The sequence below is a fragment of the Erythrolamprus reginae genome, chromosome Z (genome assembly GCF_031021105.1).
Source record: "Erythrolamprus reginae isolate rEryReg1 chromosome Z, rEryReg1.hap1, whole genome shotgun sequence".
NCBI lineage: Eukaryota > Metazoa > Chordata > Lepidosauria > Squamata > Dipsadidae > Erythrolamprus > Erythrolamprus reginae.
Window position 1 is genome coordinate 67291516 of NC_091963.1, and position 23471 is coordinate 67314986.

At 40.4% G+C, this 23471-nt stretch overlaps 1 protein-coding gene across 4 annotated transcripts in view; it reads left to right on the forward strand.

The window, feature by feature from the left end:
* ELMO1 (engulfment and cell motility 1) overlaps positions 1-23471 on the forward strand; it is a 606322-nt gene that overhangs the window by 463823 nt on the left and 119028 nt on the right. For all 4 annotated transcript variants that reach the window (XM_070726295.1, XM_070726294.1, XM_070726296.1 and 1 more), the window contains one exon: positions 2450-2613. In XM_070726295.1, the coding sequence (XP_070582396.1) occupies positions 2450-2613 (164 nt within the window). The remainder of the gene's footprint in view (positions 1-2449; positions 2614-23471) is intronic.

Genomic DNA, 23471 nt, shown 5'->3' on the forward strand with positions numbered 1-23471 from the left:
TTGTTTAAGATATTGGAAATAAATAACATAATACCTATTCAGTTTTCTAATTGTTAAAACTGTGATGGTCCAATATTTTTTGCTGTTAACTTTGGCTGTTATTGCACTGCCAGTCATTAAAACCAACAAATACTTTGAAAAGTATTAGATGAATAGGAAAATAGTGTTTAATCTAAATACACCACTATTTAAACTATAATGGATGAAGGTAGTGTCATTTGGATGTGAATGGAGAACACCAAATGAAAGTTGGAAGCAAATGAATGCAATTTATTTTCAGGAACAATTTAGTCTTAACTGGGAAAAAAACAGTTTTCTTATAATGTTTTTCTTCAATTGTACTTAAAAATTGTTGCTGAAAGATAAAAGAAAGAAAGAGCACTGAAACTAAAAGGCCTGGAAAAATCTGTTCTAAACTAACATTGGCTTTTATTTCTTTAATTTGTTTCGATTGCATTTATTTATTTATTTCCTACATTCTGCATTACATATCATCCTGAAATAATGTTATTAGCATTATTGTTATTTCCAGAAATGCAGTCCCATGATATGCACTTTAAATTTACCGTGGACTGGATTGTAATTATCCTTTCTAAATTTTATTTCAGACTATGACCAACTATTTTTGTGAATACTATATCTTTTAGTTTATAAGACCATTAGATGCACATTAGCTTTAAAGAGGAAAACAAGAAAAAAAATTCTGGCTCGCAGTATCCATCTGGTATTCATCCAGCTAGCATCCTTGCAGTAAACAGCAAATAGCTTGGTCATCTTCAGCATGTTATTGCAGCCCCAGCATGTTGCTCAGGAGGGCTCCGCTCCATTGTGCCCATCACTGGGCAGCTGAGCAACAGCAGGATCCCATATCAGTGAGCCAGCTGACAGAAAATTCTGCCATTTCTACCTCTTCTGTGCCCTCTGCCTCCATTGGCAATGCTGTAGCCTTCAATTTTGAGCAGCTGATTGGCAGTTGGAAGGTCTCCTTGAATACCATTGATCAGCTGTTCTAGGTGGTGGTGGCTGTTTGCTGCAACCCCCTGCCACCACCATTTGATAGTAGCCATAGATGGTGGCAGCCATCCCCACCACCTAGAACAGCTGTTCAGCAGTATTCTGGGAGGCCAATCCAGCCACCAATCAGTTCCTAGGCAGTGAGGTTTCCAGCATTCCCTGACAGCAGCAAACACCAGTGGTGGCAAATCCCCCTCTCCCTGCTGCAATACTCACTCCATAAAACACACAGACATTTCCACCCACATTTGGGGGAGGAGTGTACATCTTATAGCCTGAAAAATATGGTTATACATTCTTCAAAAACTAATCTTAAACCTATGCCCTCATTATGTATGAAAAAGATATAAAATTACAGCATGTTGTTTAACATTCCTCCTTAAGTTAAATTTTGGTATTTCTTTTATTTATAAGTAATACATTTGTGAGCAGTGTTTAAAAAATTTCCACAACTGATGGAATGGTAAAGTATTTAATTTTATTAGGACTGAGAGCAATCCAATTTCTTAGTTTGCATCATTCATAGGTCTCCCTCAGAGCCTTTTTATTTACTTTTACTTAAAAGCAAAAGTAACTAATTATCAAGTAACAGATTTTGCATACATTTTTTTAGATGTCAAGCAAAATATACATGATTGAATAGAGGACAATTAATTTTAGTATAAAGATTCTGTGAGTTGCGTGAAAATAGGATATGAGTGAAATCTTAAGAAGTTTAACATAATTGAGTCTTAGAAAATAAATATGTATATTCTTCATGTTTCATTATGGAAAAAATTCCAAGTTTTCTTTAGAACCTAGATTTGCTTTTGCTGTATTCATCTGTATTAAGAAGCCACAAAATGTCACACTAGAACATGTATGTCACATCATTTATTTATTTACAGGATTGCCAGATAGATTTATATTCTGCCTCTCTTCTAAGAACCAAGCTTTTAGGAGAAGTTTTCTTCATATTATTTTCATAGTAACAATTTATTGAATTAGCTTGTGAGAAAGAATGACTGGGCTTCAATCTCCTATTGAGATCCTATACATGAAGATATTAAGTTGCTGAGTCTAAACTTTGAAATGGAAAGTACCCAAGCAGAAATTATTTTGTCATATGGAGCTTGAATTTTCACAAAGTCAAATGCAGAATAGCTATTTTGTCCTATTTAAAGTCATTTTATTAAATTAGATTGTATTAAAAAACAACATTTGGAAAAACATCAAGCATAATAATTGGTCTATGTTATTTTAAAAGCCATGTGCCACATGCTTCTCTGTTTACCAAACGTAAAACTTGAGATGTCCTATCAATATAACACAGTTGATGTTACAGCATTACAAGTTTTTTTTAAGCAGCTGCAGCGGACTTCTAGAAAGAACTTGTTCTAGATAATTGAAGATGAGAGCTATTTTGGTGTAACTGCAATTTTGTTTTCCTCCACAGGTCATGCAAGTAGTGAGGGAGCAGATAATGAGAGCACTGACCACAAAGCCTAGTTCGCTGGATCAGTTCAAAAGTAAACTTCAGAATCTGAGCTATACAGAAATATTGAAAATCCGCCAGTCTGAGAGGATGAACCAGGAAGATTTCCAATCTCGACCAATTTTGTAGGTTCCCCCCCCCCACACACACACCTTTTCTCTTCATTGCAATAAATTCAGTTGGTATTTGTGGCTTTTTCAGGAATAACCATAGGAAGTTATGTAGGACCACTATTTAAAGAAAGATTCCACACTTGCTTCCAATGTATTCATGAATATTTATAGGAGTGATCCTTTATATATCCAAAATACTTTCTTCTAGTCTCGTAGAGTTATTGGAAATTAAATACTATGAAAGATAGATAGATAGATAGATAGATAGATAGATAGATAGATAGATAGATAGATAGATAGATAGAGATTTACACCAAAAGGTATTTCCCCCATATATTTATTTATTTATTATTAATTAGATTTCTATGCCGCCCTTCTTGAGGTGATTCATATGCATATGCCATTTTTCCCTTTACATCTTTGGCATATTCAGTAATATGATAGTCATGAACAGTTTATAAAGTCATTTGTGTTCTGTCTTATCCAGTTCTTGCAGAAAGCAAAATATTACTATCAATGTATCAGTCAAATGAAGTATGGAACAAACATTTGAAGCAAAAGAGAAGCTCTTAAAAATACTTTTGCTCTTTGGATGTCATTTTTGAAAAAAAATAAACTCAGTTCTTATTTTACCCTTTTCCTCATGCTCATAATAATCAGAATAGTCTGGTTGTTACTGCACATATATGGATTGGGTGTAAAGGAACTGGTCAAACTTGGCCATTTATAGATTTTTTTAAAATTGGAAACTGTAAGTTTCATATTTTTACAACATATCTAACCTTATCCATAAAATGATTAATTGAGCGGTTCAGAGTATTAAAATGTCAGAATGTGGCACCAATATTAAATGTGAAATCTCTCGATCTTGGCAAATTCCTGTATAATATAATTATATATAAGTGCACTATAAAATTCCTTAGTCTCCTTGATTGTCAAACTGAGATTAATTTTATTGATTTATTTATTTGGTTTGACATAATCCAAAGTTTCTTCTTTTATTTTTAGGTTTTATTGTATTTTTATTTTTAAATATACATCAATATCAATACCTGAACAGTGTGGCCTCCGGGTATAATTCATTTTAATACTACTACTACTAATACTAATAACAATAATAATAATAACAATAACAACAACAACAGTAATAATAATAGTTTTTATATTAATCAAACTTATAAAATCCTAGTATTGATATACATGTTTGGGGGGGCACCGTAAAAGGTGGTTATGCCGTACCTGATGAGAGGACCGCAAACCCTCATCGAATTAGGCTTCCAGACCGCCAGGACCAGGCAGAGAAGAAGCTAGCGTTAGCTAGCCCATAGACATGGCCTCCCCATAAACAATGAGGAGGGGAAAATAAGATCGGTGACCATCGGTATTTACCTTAGGATCCTTTTTCTTTGGAGACTTCTTGGATGCTTTTGAGGATATCAACTAAGTGGAAAGACAGAGAAGCTCCGAATTGAACAAGCGGCGACTGAGAGGTTTGAGCAATAAAACAACGAGATTGGAGATTGGAGATCGGTGAGTCAGCAAAAGGGCAACATAACAGACAGGCTTTGTAACGCAGAAGGCAAAGAGGGAACAATCACTAAATTCAGACGTGCATTTGTGAAGAAAAAATATACTTACAAAGTGAGCTACTGATTATAAGATTGCAAGATCACAGGATCTAAAACTTGAAGATCAAAGTAACTAGCGTGGATAAAAATATAAATAGGAGAACTTTTGCTCATATAAGGGTATAGAAGAAGAGGCGACGAGAACTGCCACTATCTTAACTTCGTCATATAGCCACTGCCGCTTTATTCATTTTCTGGTTGAACCTTTCTCGGAAGACATAAGAAAATTTGCATGGTACTGTATTAGTAAAATATTTGCTGTTTCAGATTAAATTTGTGCTAAATTTTGCTAAACATTGTTGAATTTCTAGGATCTATTGTAATATACTGAATAGAACTGGGATAGAAAACAGTTTTGGGAATCAAGAATCAAGAATCTTATTCATTATACAATCAAGAACCAAGAACACAAAAGTAAATATAAATTGGTTATTAATTGGACATAAAGAAAGAAGAATTGAATGAACTATAAAGATCTGGACTTGAATAGTATTATTTGATGAATTGAAATTTAATAGACTATTCTTTTTCTATTTTTTTTTTTGTATATTGAAGATTTGGACTTGAATACTGTCATTTAATGAATTGAAAATCAATATTCTCTCTTCCTATATGATATCAATATTATTATTTATCCCCTTCATGAAAAATTAATTTTAAGTAATTCTGTGTAAAGATATGAAATCAATGAATTGCAGGTTATTCATTATCAATTATCCACTTTAAAAACTCTACTATAAACATGCAATATAGATATTGATTATAAGTTAAGACTATAAGATATTAAGTATATATATATATATATATATATATATATATATATATATATTTGTTTTCGTAAATTTTCACGGGTATATGTATGTAGATTGTTCTGAGTTCGGGTTTTGCCCTGTGTAATGTTTTGCATGTCTATGCGACGTTTCGGCGAAATCACATTCACCATCATCAGGCTGGAGTTCCAATCTTTGTGTTTTTGCAAATGAATATTAGCAACTGACATTTCTTCTTAGCATGTAGTGTGGGGGTGGAGATTTGCTTTGAATGTAGCAAATGCCATTCCTTCTATAACCATGATTACACCAACCAATCAGATCACGGAAGCATAGTCACCCAATCTATTTGCTACATTCAAAGCAAATCTCCACCCCCACACTACATGCTAAGAAGAAATGTCAGTTGCTAATATTCATTTGCAAAAACACAAAGATTGGAACTCCAGCCTGATGATGGTGAATGTGATTTCGCCGAAACGTCGCATAGACATGCAAAACATTACACAGGGCAAAACCCGAACTCAGAACAATCTACATATATATATATATATATATATATATATATATATATATATATATATGTCACATGTTTAAGCTGAATTTGAAAATTAAGGGAGACTAGGATAGATCTATTTCGGCCTTATTTTGGCCTCATCAGCTAGCCATACCCACTGGGACTTGAACCTGCAACCTTTGCCTTGTAAGGCAGAGAATTATCCTCTAGGCTACAGTATCCAATCCCTTCATTATACTATATAGATATTATACTATATAGATATTATACTATATAGATATTAAGTATAAGTTTATTACTATTCTGACGGGCTCTATGGTATGAGTCTCCCGAAAATTCAAGGGTACAAATTTCAGACACACACACACTTGAAAGTTCAAAAACAATGTTCATTATCACAAAAATTCAAAAGAAACGAAGCACCCTTTTTGTATTGCAAAGAGCACTCGTCCCAAAACAACCTGATATTCTATACAGTCCCCTTAATCAATCCTTAAGTACTTAGCTAGCAGCTGTGAAGAAACATCACAGCCCTCCTTCTTCCACGAAGTGAAACACGCACACTTTGCTCTGCTTTGGTTTCAAAGTCGTGAAAAATCAACAAACAAAGTCCGGAAACAGCAAGGCAGAGACCTGAAGAACAACAATCAGATAATCTTCCACAACGACCCAAGCCAGCACGCTGCTATTTATATCAGCAGCTCTAATTACTGGAGCCCCACCCAAACACAGGTGGCCTCTCTTATCTCCTGTAATATTTCCTCAATTGGTCTCTTCTATGCATAAGTCTGCGCCTGCGTGAATCTAACACTTCCTCATCCGAATCAACTGAAGATAATGGAGATTGGTTTCCTGGGCTGTGTGCCAAGCCCCCCTCTTCCAAGTCACCCCCACCTTCTTCTTTGTCCGAGGAAACTGCACTACCTGACTGTCGGCAATAAAACAGGCCTATGACATGTTGATGTTTTCCCTGCATCTACCTCCACATTCCTTGGGGCAGGAGCTGGGCCAGAGCCAATCACAACAATTATTAAGTACAACCTTCTTTACTGATTTAAGCTTCCCCTTACTTTTCTTTTTTCTTTTTTCTTTTTCTTTTCTTTCTTCTTTTTTCCTCCTTTTTGAGGCAAACAGATATACTATTAATCAATTGTTTGAATGAACTCTTATTAATTAATTGTTTAAAATATATAGAATTAAATTCTGTATTTTCCTCTATAATTATATAAGCTGATACTAGATACTAAAATAATAGCTAAGAAATCTTGATAATTCTCCATTCCTTGGAATACTGTGAACTTAGTTAATAGAAAGCTCCAAAATATATTTATAGATTGAGTTGGGCTTGATACACAATATTTAAGTGGTGTTTGAATATAGTTTATTGGTTACAGATTAAAAATCCTAATGGCAACTCAACAAACTATAATTAAATCGATGAGGAGGGGTAATTTAACCCTTTCATCTCCTACTGTACAAAAATATTCCTCAGCTTCTGATATTACCACTACAAAGGGTAAAGAACAGACTCCCACATTACAAAAATTACAAAACTCCCTGGATAAAATACAGGAGTTCATGATTAAACAACAAGAAGCTACAAATAAAACTCAAGGAACAATTTTGCAAAACCACTTAGAAACACAAAAAACTTTTGAGGAAGTGTGTGAGAATTTTGTTAAAATAAATGTTATAATAGAGGGAGTCCAAAAAACTGTGGATAAGCATGAGATTAAAATTCAAAAGGTTGAAGAGACAGCGGAAGCTAATAAATTAAGACTAAATAAAAATGAAGAACTTAAAAGGGCAATAAAGATTTGGAAGTAGCAGCTGCATAACTCGAATTCGAAAAGCTTCTTTTTATTTAAGGTTACAAAACATCCCAGAAGATAGGGGCTGGAAATTTATTTGAGACAGTTGTCGAAATTTTTACAGAGGAGTTGAAAATAGATGAAGAAGAATTAATCAGACATATAGATGAGATTTACCGAGTGCAAACCAACTATGCTCGGCGCCATCAACTCCCCAGGGAGATCCATATTAGATTCACTAAGAAAACCTTAAGAAATCCATAAAAATACTAGAGGTATACTAGCATATAAAGGAAAAGATATTAAAGTTCTAAAGCAGATTCCAAGAAGAATTAGTGAGAAAAGAAGGGATTTTCATTATTTTACTACTAAATTAATAAAGAAAGAAATACAGTTCAGGTGGCTGGTACCCAAAGGGGTGATGGTCACCTGGAAAGGAAAAAAAATTCTATAGAAACATTAGATCAGGCTGATCAATTCATTGCAGAACACCTAAAAGAAGAGGGGGAAAGTAATACTGAATTAGAGACAGTAAGTCGGGAACAGGGTGAAATAGAAGAAGAAAGAGTAGTTAATCCCAAAAAAGGAAGAGAGGAAAGAATTGAAACCTATCGAGAATTAAGAAGCAGTAAAAGAACGAAATAGATAATAACAGAATGGACAAGCAGATTAAATTATTTTCTGTGAACATTAACTGACTGAATTCACCAAAAAAAAGAGGACAAGTATTTGGTAAATTAAAAAAGCAAAATGCGGACATTATATGCCTCCAAGAAGTTCACATTAAAAAAAAAAAGATAAAAAAGTATTGGAAAAACCTAAATTGGAGAAATTATTCACATCTTTAGCAGAAGAGAGAAAAAGAGGGATTGCAGTCTATATAAAAATTGGTTAAACCCTACAATAATAGACAGAGATGAGGAAGGGAGGATACTTATTATAGAAATTGAAATTAAACGGAAAAAAATAACATTAATTGTGATATACGCACCCAACAATGACCAAAAAGCCTTTTATAAAAAACTATGTCAAAAAATAATAACATTTGGGAAAGAAAATATCTGTGTGGTTGGAGATTTCAATGCAATAGCAAATTTTGAGAAAGATTATAAGGGAATGGAAAAAAATAAAAATAAAAAATAATTACCAGATGAATTTAATAATATAATAGAGGAACTTAAATTAAAAGATATATGGAGAGAACTCCGCAAAGATGAATATAAATATACCTATTATTTGAACTCCCATAAGTCATGGTCCAGGATAGATATGGTATGGATGGATATAGAACTCCAAAAAGAGATAATAGTGGCTGAAATCGAACCAAATTTTTGGGCTGATCACAATCCGATAAGTTTTACAATTAAAGGAGATTATATTAAGACATACAGATGGACAATGGATACTAAAACAATAGAAGAAAACCAATACAAACAATATATAGATAAAGAATTAGATTCTTTTCCTAGAAAAAAACTGGAATAATGACACATTGATTCAAAACATTTGGGAGACGACAAAGGTTTAACAATAGCATATACAAGTAAAAAAATAAAAATAAGAATAACCAATTGAGGGAAAATCAAAAGGAATTAGAAAAATTGGAAACTACGTTGATAAAAGACCCAGAAAATGTGGAAATAAAGGAACAAAGGGAATTAATTAAACATAAAATTTATATTTCGGTACAGGAGGAGATAGCTCAAAAGATAAAATCTGTAAAACTGAACCACTTTGAACACGCGAATAAGCCAGGAAGATGGCTATCATATATATTAAAAAAGGAAAGTGAAAAGAAATATATTCAACAATTAGAAGATGAAATGGGAGAGAAACAATTTGATATAGAAGGGGGGAAAAGATAATTAAGAATTATTTCCAAGGACTTTATAAAAAAGATGAGATAGGAGAAGATGACATAGAACTATGTTTAAATAAGTCTGAATTACCGCAAATATCCCAAGTTAATATAAATAGAATGGAGAAAGATATATCAATGATAGAGCTTGAGAGAGCAATTAAAAACAAAATAATAACAAAACACTATAATAGTGTAATTATTACTTATATTCTGTTATATAAAAATTATATCTATTAATACTCCCCCTGTTTTGTTGGGAGGAGAAGCCCCAGTTTGCCACCAAGCCAGCCAGTCAACGGGACTGGATCATCAGCTCCAAGTGGGCTGCTGTTGTCATAGTGGGCACCCCTGGCAGCCAGGGTGGGCAGAGCTGGTGGCTCCTTCCGGAGCTTTTACGAGAAAAGTGGAGGGAGGTAAGGCCAAGAAGATGGGCAAAGAAAGTCTGGGGCACCCTGGGCTCCTGCACACCATGCTAAAGGGAAGGCAGCAGCAGAGGCGGCAGCACTGGAGAGGAGGACCAGGCTTTTACGATACTCCTGGCACTGGGACTGGCCTTGAAGAGGAGTGACACCACGGGAAAATCAATAGAATGCTGCACGTCTTGTGAAAGTAGACCCACAGAACAGCTGAGCTGAAATGACAGCAGAGCTGAGAGGTGAATGATGGAGGACTGGAGTTGATGGAGGAGCTCAGTTTGGAGCACAGACAACAACACTAATAATAACAATAGAATGGCTGAATGATGTTTTAAAACACAATGGTCTTTTGCTTGTTTGCATAAAGGAGGGAGAGAGAGGGAAAACACAAGAGAATACGAGTTAATTGAACTGACTGGTGAGAGCAGCGGACAGTGAGGCTGTCAGGAACTCATGGGCATTTATCAAGCCTGTCGAATTCAGTGAAGTTGAAATAGAATACCCCAAAGTGAACCAGTGAGAAAGGTCAGTGAGGGAGAATGCACTGAGCTGGCCAGTGAGAGAGTCCAGCAGAGTGGCCAGCAGAAGAAACAGAGACAGTGCTTAGAAACTGCCCAGAACCTCCCTGAAGGGGAGGGGAAGAAGGGGACCTGGTCTGGTGCCTGTTTTGGGTTTTTTGCACACCCCAAAGGCATCATCCAAGAGCCTCCACCAGCAGTGGAGTGGAAGCAGTTCGCTGCCTTTAGCCTTGGAACACTGTGAACGGAAAATGGGACTGATTAATTGATGTCATCCGGAATGAAAAGGAAAGTTAATTTTGTGCTGGAGGAAGAGAAACAGAGAATTATTGACTTTGACCTGCACTGGCAGGAGGAGAGATTTTTTTAAAAGAACTGTATTATGGTAAAGGATCTTTCTGACTAATTGGGGTAAGCGGCTAAATTGAAACCACAACTTTTAAACTTGCAAATTAAGGAGAATAAGGAAGTAATTCTAAAACGCATTTGGATAAAAATTGGACGGTTTGAGGCTTTGAAATTGAATTTAAAAGATTTTTTAAAAAAGAACTTTAAAAGAACTTTAAAAGAACTCTTAAATAGTTAAATGGAATCATTTTGGTTTAAATGATCTTTAATCGCTGTTTAATAACGAATTGGTGGAGCCATCTGTTGGTCAAAGCTTATGAGAACTTTTACTTATTCATTAGAGAATTTGTAATTTAAGCACTGGCCTTGGGAAAGAGAATCTATCTGGATTATTGACATTTTTTCTGCAAAGGAGGGATTGCAAAACCTTGTGGCAGCCTGAACTTTGTTTGAACTGTTCTGCAAAATATAACTAGGCTGCTGGGAAGAGCTTGGAACATATGGACATACGAAACCAGAGAAAATGGAAATAGAAATTCAAGAGATAAGAGAATTGTGTAAAAATTTATTTGATGACCTCAAAGAATTGAGAGGAATGATGAATGGAATTTTTCAAACTACTAAGGATCTTACAATTGAAGCTAATAGAAAATTGCACTATGAAGCAGAATTAAAGGAGACATTTGAAGATGGAAATATTATAATTATGGATTTGTAAATCGAAGAAACAACAAGCGAACTAAACAATGATAAGAATGAAGTTCTACTAGTTAGTGGACATGATATTAATTACTTTGATTATCAAATTTTGAGTGATGATATAGCACATTTTTTAAAGAATTCCCTGGATATGGATAAAATCCCAGATTTTACTATGAGCACATTGAGACAAGGACAAATATAAATGGGGAAAGATGTGGTCAAAAGCACTGGAATTTCCAGACTAAAAGAAGACTTAAAAATAAAATTGATTGGTTGGGATTAGTAAAGAAGCAAAGGAGACAGAATAAAAAATGAAAGAGAAGGAAATGGGGATTTAAAATGACTAGAAACAAGTTTAAATTTGGATTTATACAAGAGATTTGGGTTTATGAGAAGGGTTGCCATTATGGTTGATTAGATTTAGATTAATTTCTAATTATTAGCTTCTATTAGATGTCTTATTTACGATTAGATGTGTGGATTTTATGGAAGTTTTAGGTATTGACTATATTAAAATAGGTTTAACTGAGTTAAATAAAATTATTAAGTATGCTTAGAATTTTGGGAAATATTTGATTTGTTGAATATATTAAAATAGATTCAAACTATTTTAATGAATATATTAAGGAAATATTAGGTTGGTTCATTATATTAAAATAAGCTTAATTAGTTTTATTGAAATGTACAAATAAAGCAAGTTGAATTTGATAAGTAAAATTGGCATATAAGAACAGATATGGTTTTGAAAGATTCATAAAAAATTGAATTAATGAACAGTAGGTGATTTATGGTGTATTGAAAAAAATGTATGAAATTAGTTATATTTTTTTCTTTTCTTTTTTCTTTTTTTCTTTTTTAGTATTTTTAATCTTTGTGATTTGATATAGGGGTTTTTAGATTTAAGAAAAATGTGTAAAGAGAAATAGGAGGCACTGTGGCCTATCACTTAATTAGAATGTCAGAAATATTTGTCAGTATATATTTGAGGGAACATTAATGAAAAGAGATAGTGCATGATGATTATGATTGCTGGATGAGAAGATTAGATAATATATATATTTTTTTTGCAATAAGGGACAAAGGATTTATAGATAAATTAATAATTTTGTATTGTGATTTTTTTGGGGGATTATACAAGAGTTACTAACAAAATATTGCATTTTATTGTACTGGAAATAGAAGATATTTGACATTGTACTAAAGCATATGAAGGAAAAAATAAAAATATATACTGAAAAAGAAAGAAACAGGAGTAACAGAAACAGCAGAGAAAAGCTTCGCTATCTACTTGATGGATGAGAGCAGTTGGGGGGCAGCGATAGCATTGAGAATATCAATATCTGCAGAGATGAGAATACCCAAAGAGCCTGCTCTCCCTCCCTCATGGATAGACATGAAAGATGCCAAAGTTGCCAGTCACTGGGAGTGGTCACTTCCAATGCTACATTAGAGGCTATAATAACAAGGACTATTGACTTAACCTAGAAGCTGATAACCAGAGACATGTGTAAGATTAGTGTTATGCTGATAACCCATTTTTTCAGACGCCTGAAGCCATAATTGCCCTGGAACCTATTGAGGAGGGGAATGATATGGGTAATACTAATTACATCTGGACTATCGTTTTATTAAAGACAGAGAGTGCAACTACTAATAACAACTTTAGTAGTCTTATAATATTCTTGAAGAAAACTCCTATAGAAGAGAATACAAACTGTTTGTAGATAACATTTCCCTTTGAAATTAGAGGTGCACCCAATAAAACTATACAAGATAGGAGGACAGTTGATATAAACTGTGATCATATATTCGCAGGAAACAACCTAACTCCTGGTTGGACTGGTGCCATACCTTATATAACATTTTTAACATCTATTAAAGCCTTATTTTGACCAATTGTATATTAGTTTGAATTAGTTGTAACTGTTTTTAGCTTAGTTTTAATTGATCTTAACTTAATTTTTAGGAGGAGGGTAGTAATTTAATTAATTTATTGGGGGGTTATTTTAAGGATGGATGATTGTTAAGTTGGATGGAGTGTTTGACTTGGAAGAATGAGCTAAGAGAAATGGCCAGCCTGTCTGGCAATGCAGAGATCAGGTGATGGAGGGGGCTATCTCTGAGGTGGCAGAGGGCCAGAATATCTCAGTCTTGCTGGGGAGAGGCAGATATGGTGGGGGCCATGGGGCAGGCCACTCTTGGGAAACAAGAGCCCACTGCTTGAAAGCGATCCCTTGTTCCAGCCCCATGAGTCAACCCAGGGCAGTGGTGACAGCGACATCTGGACCCTGAGCTTAGGCTGCTGCTGCTCAATGCCAGGTTGGTTGCAAATAAAGCTCCCCTCATCCAGGATTTACTCCTGGATAAGGAGGCCAACCTGGCATTTGTGACTGACACCTGGCTGGGCCCAGAGGGAGGCGTTCCTCTCTCTGAAGTGTGCCCAGCTGTGTTTCAGGTGTGGCACCAGCCACAACCCCTGGGAGGCGGGGGGAGTGACTATCATAGCCAAGAAAACCCTTGTCTTATGCAGGCTCTCTGCTCCTGAGTTAACAGGTTGTGAGTCACTCTCTGTGAAGCCGGACCTAGGGGCTTGTTGCTCATACAAGCTGTGTGTCAACAGCCCTGCCTGCGCTACTTGAGGTAGCTGGGTTGGAAGTTGAGTTCCTCAGACTTATTGTCTTGGCGGACTTAAATATACCATCAGTCGGTGAATCCTCTGGGTTAGCGCAGGAGTTCATGGCTTCCATGGTAACCATGGACCTGACTCAAGTAATTCAGGATCTGATTCACGAGGGGGGATACACTTCCAGCATGATATTCCTCTCAGAGCAGTTGCCACCGAAATGGAGGACAAAAAAAGTTTTCCATCACTCAGCGGCATCTCGGCTGGTCCCTCCAGTCCAGACCCCACTGTATCTTGGGTAGACAGTGGCAGCTGGTGCGGCCTGGCAAAAAGCAAATGCTGAAGCCCTCTGGAGTGGGCCATCTTCAGGACGGGAGGACACTTGGGGGGGCGCTTGAGAATGTCCTTGCAGAGATGACGCCAGGAAGGAAGAGGAGTTGGTCCCGAATCCTTGGGTGCGCTGCAGCGGGGCAGCTCTGCCTAGCCAGGCTACTGTTCCTCCTCCTGGAGCTCCCAAAGTGGCAGGAGAGCAAGTGAGCAAGTGAGCGAGAGAGAGAGACAAGCTTTGGTCTCCTTGTAGCAGGCAGGAGAGTGAGCATGAGAGATAAACGAGCCTTCTCCGGTGGTTGTTGGGAGCTCCGGCAGGAGGAGCAGTAGCCTGGCCAGGCAGAGCTGCCTCGCTGCAGTGCACACGTGAATTCAGGACCAACTCCTCTTCCTTCGGGCGGCCAAAGAAGGCTCATTTCTCTCTCGCACGCTCTCTCCTGCCCTTCAAGGACACCACGGGAAGAAAGTCCTGATGCCGTGCCTCCCTGTCCTTGTAGCCGGCAGGGGAGCAAGTGAGCAATTGAGTGAGTGTGAGAGATGAGCCGCGGTGTCCTTGTAGCGAGCAGGGTAGCGAGTGAGAGAGAGAAACGAGCCTTCTCCGGTGGTTGTTGGGAGCTCCGGCAGGAGGAGCAGTAGCCTGGCTGGGCAGAGCTGCCCCGCTGCAGCGCGCATGTGAATTTGGGACCAACTCCTCTTCCTTTGCATGGCAGAAGAAGGCTTGTTTCTCTCTCGTGCTCGTTTTCCTGCCCACTACAAGGACACCGCGGCTTATCTCTCTCTCTCTCGCTCACCTCTCTGTGGCACTAGACTCCAGAGAGCTCCTTGGTTTTCTGAGGAACTCCAGGAGTTGAAACGCCAGAAGAGACGTCTAGAAAAGCGGTGGAGGAAGGGTAAATCCGAATCCGATTGAACACTTGTAAGAGCTCATATTAAGACTTACAAAGTGGCGCTCAAGGTGGCAAGATGCACGTATCATGCCGCCTTGATTGCATCTGTTTAGGGTGACCCACTCCCTTCTTAACCAGGGGGAGTTGGGGAGCCCTTGCAGAGTAGTGCCAAGGATTTTTACTCAGTTTTCGCTGATCAAATCGCTCGGACCCAGGCGGATCTTGACTCCAAATGGATACCAGAGTCGGCTGACAACAAGTCAGTCAAGGTGACTGGGGCCCGTCCTTGTCCATCTGTCAGGGAGGAGTTTGACTTGATGACACCTGATGAAGTGGACAAGGCCATTGGAGCTGTGAATTCCGCCACCTGTTTACTGGATCCGTGTCCCTCTTGGCTTGTTTCGGCCATTAGAGAGGTGACATGGAGCTGGATCCAGGAGATTGTCAACGCTTCCTTGGGGAGGGAATCCTTTCCGGCTCCTTATAAGGAGGCACTTGTGCACCCCCTCCTCAGGAAACCTTCCCTGGACCCAGCCATACTCAAAAACTATCATCCAGTTCTAACCTTCCCTTTATGGGGAAGGTTATTGAGAAGGTGTTGTCGGTCCAGCTCAAGCAGTCCTTGGAAGAAGCCGATTATCTAGGCCCTCAACAATCAGGATTCAGGCCCAGCTACAGCAAGGAAACTGCTTTGGTCGCACTGATGGATGATCTCTGGTAGGCCTGGGACAGGGGCTTGTCCTCTGTCCTGGTGCTTCTTGACCTCTCAGCGGCTTTCAATACCATCGACCATGGTATCCTTCTGCGCCGAATGGAGGGGTTGGGAGTGGGAGGCACTGTTCTTCAGTGGTTCTCCTCCTACCTCTCTGGTCAGTCGCAGTCATTGTTAATGGTGGGGTCAGAGGTTGACCTCGAGGTCTCCCCTTTGTGGGGTGCCTCAGGGGTCAGTCCTTTCCCCCCTGCTATTTAATATCTACACGAGCCCGCTGGGCGAGATCATCCAAGGGCATGGGATGAGGTATCATCAGTACGCTGATGATACCAAGTTGTATATCTCCACCCCATGTCCAGTCAGTGAAGCAGTGGAAGTGATGTGCCGGTGCCTGGAGGCTGTTGGGGTCCGGATGGGTGCCAACAAGCTCAAACTCAACCTGGACAAGACGGAATGGCTGTGGGTTTTGCCTCCCAAAGACAATTCCATCTGTCCGTCCTTTAGCCTGGGGGGGAATTATTTCCCCCCTCAGAGAGGGTCCGCAACTTGGGTGTCCTTCTTGATCCATAGCTAACATTAGAACACCACCTTTCAGCTGTGGCGAGGAGGGCATTTGCCCAGGTTCGCCTGATGCACCATTTGCAGCCCTATTTGGACAGTAATTGCTCACAGTCGCTCATGCCCTCATCACCTCGAGATTCAACTACTGCAATGCTCTCTACATGGGGCTACCTCTGAAAAGTATTGGTAATGACCTATAAAGCCCTACATGACATCGGGCTAGAATACCTTTGGGACCGTCTTCTGCCGCATGAATTCCAGCGCCCGATAAGATCCCACAGAATCAGCCTGCTCCGGGTCCTGTTGACTGTTCTGTCTGGGTCCCCCCAGACGCCAACACCAACTAAAAAGAGTATCCAGACACACTGGTTACCAATTCAGGGGTGGAAATACCTTGCTAATTGGCCCCTTCTTTGGGCTTCCTGTCTCTGCCTCATATCTATGATAGCCTGGGCGTCTTCATCTAATGAATCCAGGCTACTCGCTGGGGAGAGGCCCCCCCCCGGGGTCTCAGGCTGCTCTCCCTCCTCCTCTTCCTCTTCTGCCTGGTCCTCCCCCTCCTGTTCATCGTCCTCCCCCTCTGAGCATGGATCCGGCAGAGTTCCAGCCGTTCCCTGAGGAGCCTCAGGCTGAATCACAACATTGACTAAGCAATGTCATCTGGTGGAATCCAGGGGAAGATCCTTCTCTGGCGGCTCCAGTCCTCTGGAATCAACTCCCCCGGAGATTAGAACCACCCCCACCCTCCTTGCCTTTCATAAGCTAGTCAAAACCCACCTATGTCGCCAGGCATGGGGGAACTGAGTTGCCACTAGGCTCTGCTAAGGCTATGGTAGAAGTGTGTATGGTCTGTTTGAGTGTATGGTTTTTTAAATAATGGGTTTTAGTGTGTTTTAATATATTGGATTTGTGACATGGTATTTTTGTTGTGAGCCGCTCTGAGTCCAAGGAGAGGGGCGGCATACAAATCTAATAAATAATAATAATAATAACTTGCTCTCCTTCCCGCTACAAGGACAGGGAGGCACGGCTTCAGGACTTTCTCTCCATGGTGTCCTTGTAGCAGGCAGGAGAGAAAGAGAGAAAAAGAAATAAGCCTTCTTCGGCCACCTGAAGGAAGAGGAGTTGGTCCCGAATTCTTGTGTGCACTGCAGCGGGGCAGCTCTGCCTGGCTAGGCTACTGCTCCTCCCACCAGAGCTCCCAACGACCTTCGGAGAAGGCTTGTTTCTCTCTCTCTCGCTCTCCTGCCCACTACAAGGACAGTGTGGGGAGAAAGTCCTGACGCCGTGCCCCCTGTCCTTTTAGCCGGCAGGAGAGCAAGTGAGCGAGCGAGAGATATGAGCCGCTGTGTACTTGTAGCGAGCAGGAGAGCAAGCACAAGAGAAACGAGCCTTCTTTGGTGGGCATTGGGAGCTCCGGCGGGAGGAGCAGTAGCCCGGCCAACACGCAGTTAGGTCCCACAGAGTTGGCCTTCTCCAGGTCCCATCAGCCAGGCAATGCCATCTGGCAGGACCTAGGGGAAGAGCCTTCTCTGGTGGCAGCCCCGGCCTTCTAGAATCAACTCCCCCCCAGTCCACCCTCCCAGTCTTTCATAAGGCCTTGAAAACGCATCTCTGCTGACACGCCTGGAGTCACTACCCCAGCCTATGAGTAAAGAATGATAGTATGAATGTGGATGACTGTTTTTTAAATATATAGGGGTTTTAGAATCTATATTTCTATGTGTTTTAGTATAGAGATTTGTAGAATATTTTAATATTAGATTTCTTCATCTTTTGTACTTGTTTACTGTGAGCCACCCTGAATCCCAGGAGGAGGTTGCCATAGAAATTTGATAAATAAGTAAATAATTAATAAATAAATAAATAAATAAATACTTCTTATTTCTACCTCTATTCCAGCTTCTAATCATGCCACCATTTCTGATCCTAGTGTTAATACACATGTTTATATTCAGATATAGTCTTTCATTACTTGGTTGTTCAAAGTCACAGAATGCCATTCAAGTACCAATCATCCAGCGGGTCACCATTCCCTTGCTACCAGAACAGAACGGGAGCACACATGCTTCTGGAGCAGAAGCCAAATCTCACGTGACGACAGCACGCAACAGATTTCCGGGGGGGGGGGGGGTGTTGCTTCTGCACAGGCCGGAAATTGGCAAGTAAGATGACAGCTGCTGCTCGCCCCACTTCACTACTCGTGGCAGCTCTGCTGCAAGTGGCTTGCCCACTCACCACTCCTGTCCACTCCCCTGCTTTGCTGCTCGTGACGGTTCTGCCACAAGCGGCAGTTCCATCTGCTCCCATCTACACTCTCGTTCATTCCCCCTTCCCCTTGCCGATCGTGATGCCTCTGCTTGCCTGCTTCCATCTACACTCCCGTCCACTTGCCCTCTTCCCTGCTCCGCTTGTGGCAGCTCCACTACGAGTGGCAGCTCCATCTGCTCACCCACTTCACTCGTGGTGGCTCAGCCACGAGCAGCCTGCCTGCTCCATCGTGCCGCTGCCCGGCCACTGGCCCTTACTTTGAGTGCTTTCCTGCCGAGCGCTCTCCTGCCGGGGCCCAAACTCCAGCTGTGCAGCCTGTTCTGTTCTCTCCTGCGCTGCAGGCATCTCTCAGTGTGGCGATGGTGCCCTGAGTGAGTCATGGCCTTCGGGAGCACTGCTGCTCCCAAATGCCATGACTCGCTCGGGGCACCATCGCCGCCATGAGAGATGCCTGTAGTGTGGGAAAGCAGAAAGCAGGCCTGGTACCAGAATCATATTGTTTGCATGTGCACGGTGCCTATATGTCCAGTGGCAATTCCTGGGCGTGGCCCTCCCTGCAATCATCCTATTATTTAATCATACCTAATAATACCCTTTCAACCTCCAATCTTTCCATCTAACTAATGCTTTATATAAAGGTGTCTATTCTTATTTCTAACTCTATTATAGTTTTTAATCAGGCCATCCATTGTTGTGGAACTTTTTCTATTTTCTCATTTATGCCTTGCAATAGGTTCTTTATCTTTCTCTGATTCTTTGTCATAGTGCTTTGAAATTTCAACACCATTTCATTTAAAATCTCACTGATTTCCCTTTGATGGAGCATCTTGTCTTATTTTAGTAAGTCCCACTCTTACTCAATAATCCAAAAATAATATATTTAAGTCCAATGTCGTTTCTCAGAAAGTTCAATAATTATAGTTCTTTACATATCAGGATGTAAAGAAACCATTCCATTTAAATAGTCCAGGCAACTCCCACCAATCAAAAGTCATTTAACTTTATTTAAGAGTACTCCTTGTTCTCAATGGAGTCTCCAGTATTCATAAAGTAGATAGTTATAGAACAGTTATAGATAGTTATAGAACACACCACTGTTGTGTCCCCAGCAACAACAGGGAGCACAGCTGTAGGCTCTCTAAAACAGCGGGAAATCTTACCTCACTGATTGGTTGCTGAGTAATGACAGCCTGTTATAAAAAGGGAGTTGTAGGAGGGTTTTATACTTACTCCTTGTTTTAGCCTGTATGCATTGGGTTTGTTTTTATGTGTTTATTGCTACAATAAAGTGAGAACTTTTCTACCTTGGAGCTTGTCCAGTATACAACAATCACAGTCCTTCAAATGGATGCAGTTTATTTCTCTTATCAGGAATTTTTTACATTTTAAAGGATCTTTAACTTTTCTTCCCTTAGTTCCTTTCTTTCAGGTCTAGGATTTTTCTCTCTATAATGGTTTGCCACTTTAAGAAATAGTTCTAAGAGTCTCTTTTCCTGGATTTTTTTTCTTTTAAAATTAGGGTCTAAATAAAAATAATCTTCTCATCCAGCTCCAGTCACTCTTTATCTACACCACTACTGCACATTTATTTGTTGCCTCAGCTGTCCTAGCTTTATGGAAGCCATAATGGCTGCCTCTTCTCATTGAGGATGAGAGGGAAAAAGCCCTTGGTCATGCAGAAGAGTTGCTGCTCTCTGTGGCCTGCACAACTCTCTTTTTTCTTCACCATCTCTATAGGGTGGCCTTAGCTCCTTTCAGAACCCTCCAACATAGAGAACTTGGTAGGGGAGCTCGGATACTCGCTTCTCACGTCCAATCTTGCCATGATGTCAGCTGTACGTCCCCTCAGATTCTGATGTTTCTTGATAATTTGCAATAAATACATTTGATATTAACAAGACTACTATATTATCAAAAGCCTACATCCAAAACAAAATGTATACAGTAATACCTCATGATACGAACTTAATTGGTGCAAGGAGGAGGTTCGTATGACGAAAGGTTCGTAAGACGAAACATTGTTTCCCATAGGAAACAATGTAAAGTCAATTAATCCGTGCAACCAAAAACCCCCCGCAAAAAAACAGCTTTCGGCGACTGCTGGGAAGCGGCGAGGCTGTTTTAAAAGGTGACAGCCGGCCTGGGGGGCTTCCCAGCACCCCAGTCCGGCTGCGACCTTTTAAAACAGCCGCGCCGCTTCCCAGCTGTCTCCGAACGCGGAAGTTCGGCTTTGGCGTTCGACTTCAGGAGACAGCTGGGAAGCGGCGCGGCTGTTTTAAAAGGTTGCAGCCGGCCTGGGGGGCTTCCCAGCACCCCCCCGAACCCCGAACCCGGGTTCAGGGGGGTACTGGGAAGCCCCCCAGGCCGGCTGCGACCTTTTAAAACAGCCGCGCCGCTTCCCAGCTGTCTCCTGAAGCCGAACGCCAAAGCCGAACTTCCACGTTCGGCTTCGGGAGACAGCTGGGAAGCGGCGCGGCTGTTTTAAAAGGTGACAGCCGGGCTGGGGGGCTTCCCAGCAACCTCCCGAACCGAACCCGGGGTTCAGAAAAATTTTGCCTCTTCTTACGAACTTTGTTCGAGTTACGAACCGGCGTTCGGGAGGCTTCTGGGAAGCCCCGCCGCCCGGCTGTCACCTTTTAAAACAGCCGCGCCGCTTCCCAGCAGTCTCTGAACACCGGTTCGTAACTCGAAAAAAGTTCGTAAGAAGAGGCAAAATTTTTCTGAACCCCGGGTTCGTATCACGAGTTGTTCGTAAGACGAGGGGTTCGTATCTTGAGGTACCACTGTATTCAGAATCCTTATTTAAGAAGAAAATAGTCATCTGCAGGAAATCAAGATTGCATCAGGATGTCTTTGTTGAAGAATTAATTTATATAGAGAGTTGATTCACTTAGCTGACAATTATAGCAATACAATATTGATTGTCCATTTGCCTCTCTTGTGGGAGAAATGGAGTTAGTAAACCATCTATGCTTTCTGCTGTAACTTTATGAGGCAAGGGAAGCAACAGTCATTTTCATCTTCATGCTATGTCTTATTCCTTATTTATTTGTGGGGTGGAGGACAAGGGAATCTGAGGAATTAAAATTAATTCCTTCAGTCTAGAAGCTGTGGTGGCATAGTGGTTAGAATGCAGTATTGTAGGCTAATTATGCTGACTGCCAGCAGTTCAATATTCACTGGCTCAAGGTTGACTCAGCCTTCAATCCTTCCATAGTTGGTAAAATGAAGATCCAAATTGTTGGGGACAATATACTGATTGTGTAAACTGCCTAAAGAAGGCTATAAAGCACTATGAAGTAATATATAAGTTTAAGTGCTATTGATATTTGTTCCAGACAGTTTATATTCCAGCTACATAACAATGTAACAAAAGCAATATTCGTTTCTCAGGAAACTGCACCAAATAGAGGGGAATAGCAATCATAAGAGGAATATTTAGATTTATGACTGGGATAAAGCCAAATTTATCATTTCCTATTGTACATAATGTTTATTGGAGAAAAATAGATAATATGTAAAAATAATTTATCTAGAATACAAATAAGTAAAAAATATTTCAAGTTCCTTTTAAAATACAATTCATATTTTTCAGATTTTTCAGATTTCTTGAATATCAAAGAAGATGTTCTCTCCTTTTGGGGGGAAGGGAAACTATACAGTATTTGGTAATTGGTCTTTCCTAATTTCAATACTGCTTTAAAAGAACTAATAAAATAAAATAGAATAACACAGTTGGAAGGGATCTTGGAGGTCTTCTAGTCCAGTGTTTTTCAACCAGTGTGCCGCGGCACACTAGTGTGCTGTGAGACATAGTCAGGTGTGCCGCGAAGCTCATCTTCTGAGACCGGAAGCTGAGCTTCATTCTTTGCACCTCCTTTTTCGCGCCTTCCTTCTTCGCAGCAGATGAGCTTTGGGGCCCAGCAGGAGAGCGCCAGCAGCAGTGGCATCGGTCAGTAGCCGGGGTGGCGGCTGCGAGCAGGAGCTCCAGGTCGGAGGCACCAGCACCAGCAGTGCCCCGTCCAGCTGGAGCTTCCCTGGCAGGGGCGGGGGCAACTGTCCTTTGGGAGGGGAGCGGGAGCGGGAGGTCGCTGGCAGCAGCAGCACCGGGCAGTAGTTGGGAGATGGCGGCAGTGAGCAAGAGCTCCAGGGCAGAGGCATCAGCAGCGCCCTGCCCAGCTGGAGCTTCCCTGGCGGGGGCGGTGACAAATATCCTTTGAAAGAGAGAGATAGCAAGAGAGAGAAAGAAAGAGAGAGAGAAAGCAAGCAAGAGAGAGAGAGCAAGAGGGGGGAAGGAGGGAGAGAGAAAGACAGAGGGAGGGAAGGAGGGAGAGAGAAAAAGAGCAAAAAAGAGAGGAAGGAAAGAAGAGAGAAAGAAGGATGGAGAGAGAGAAAGAAAGAGGAAGGAAGGAAGAGAGAGAGAGAAAGAGGGAGGGAGAGAGAAATAGAGCAAAAGGGAAGAAGAGAGAGACTTTTTTTGTCCAAACTTTTTTTAGCGCCCCCCCTCCGCTCAATGTTCCCCAGGATTTTTTAAATGGGAATAATGTGCTGCGGCTCAAAAAAGGTTGGGAAACACTGTTCTAGTCCAACCCCCTGCTTAGGCAGGAAATCCTACACCACTTCAAATAAATGGTTATCTAATCTCATCTTTAAAACTTCCAATGTTGGAACATTTACAACTTCTGGAGACAAGTTGTTCTATTAATTAAATAATTAATTATTCTGTCAGGAAATTTCTCCTTAGTTCTAAGTTGCTTGTCTCCTTGATTAGTTTCCAACAATTGCTTCTTGTCCTGCCCTCAGATTCTTTGGAGAGTAGCTTGAATCCCACTTCTTTGTGTCAACCCCTGAGATAAACTGCTGAGTATCTCATTTTAACTTGATATTTGAGAATTATGGCTGTAATAGTTTAAGGGAC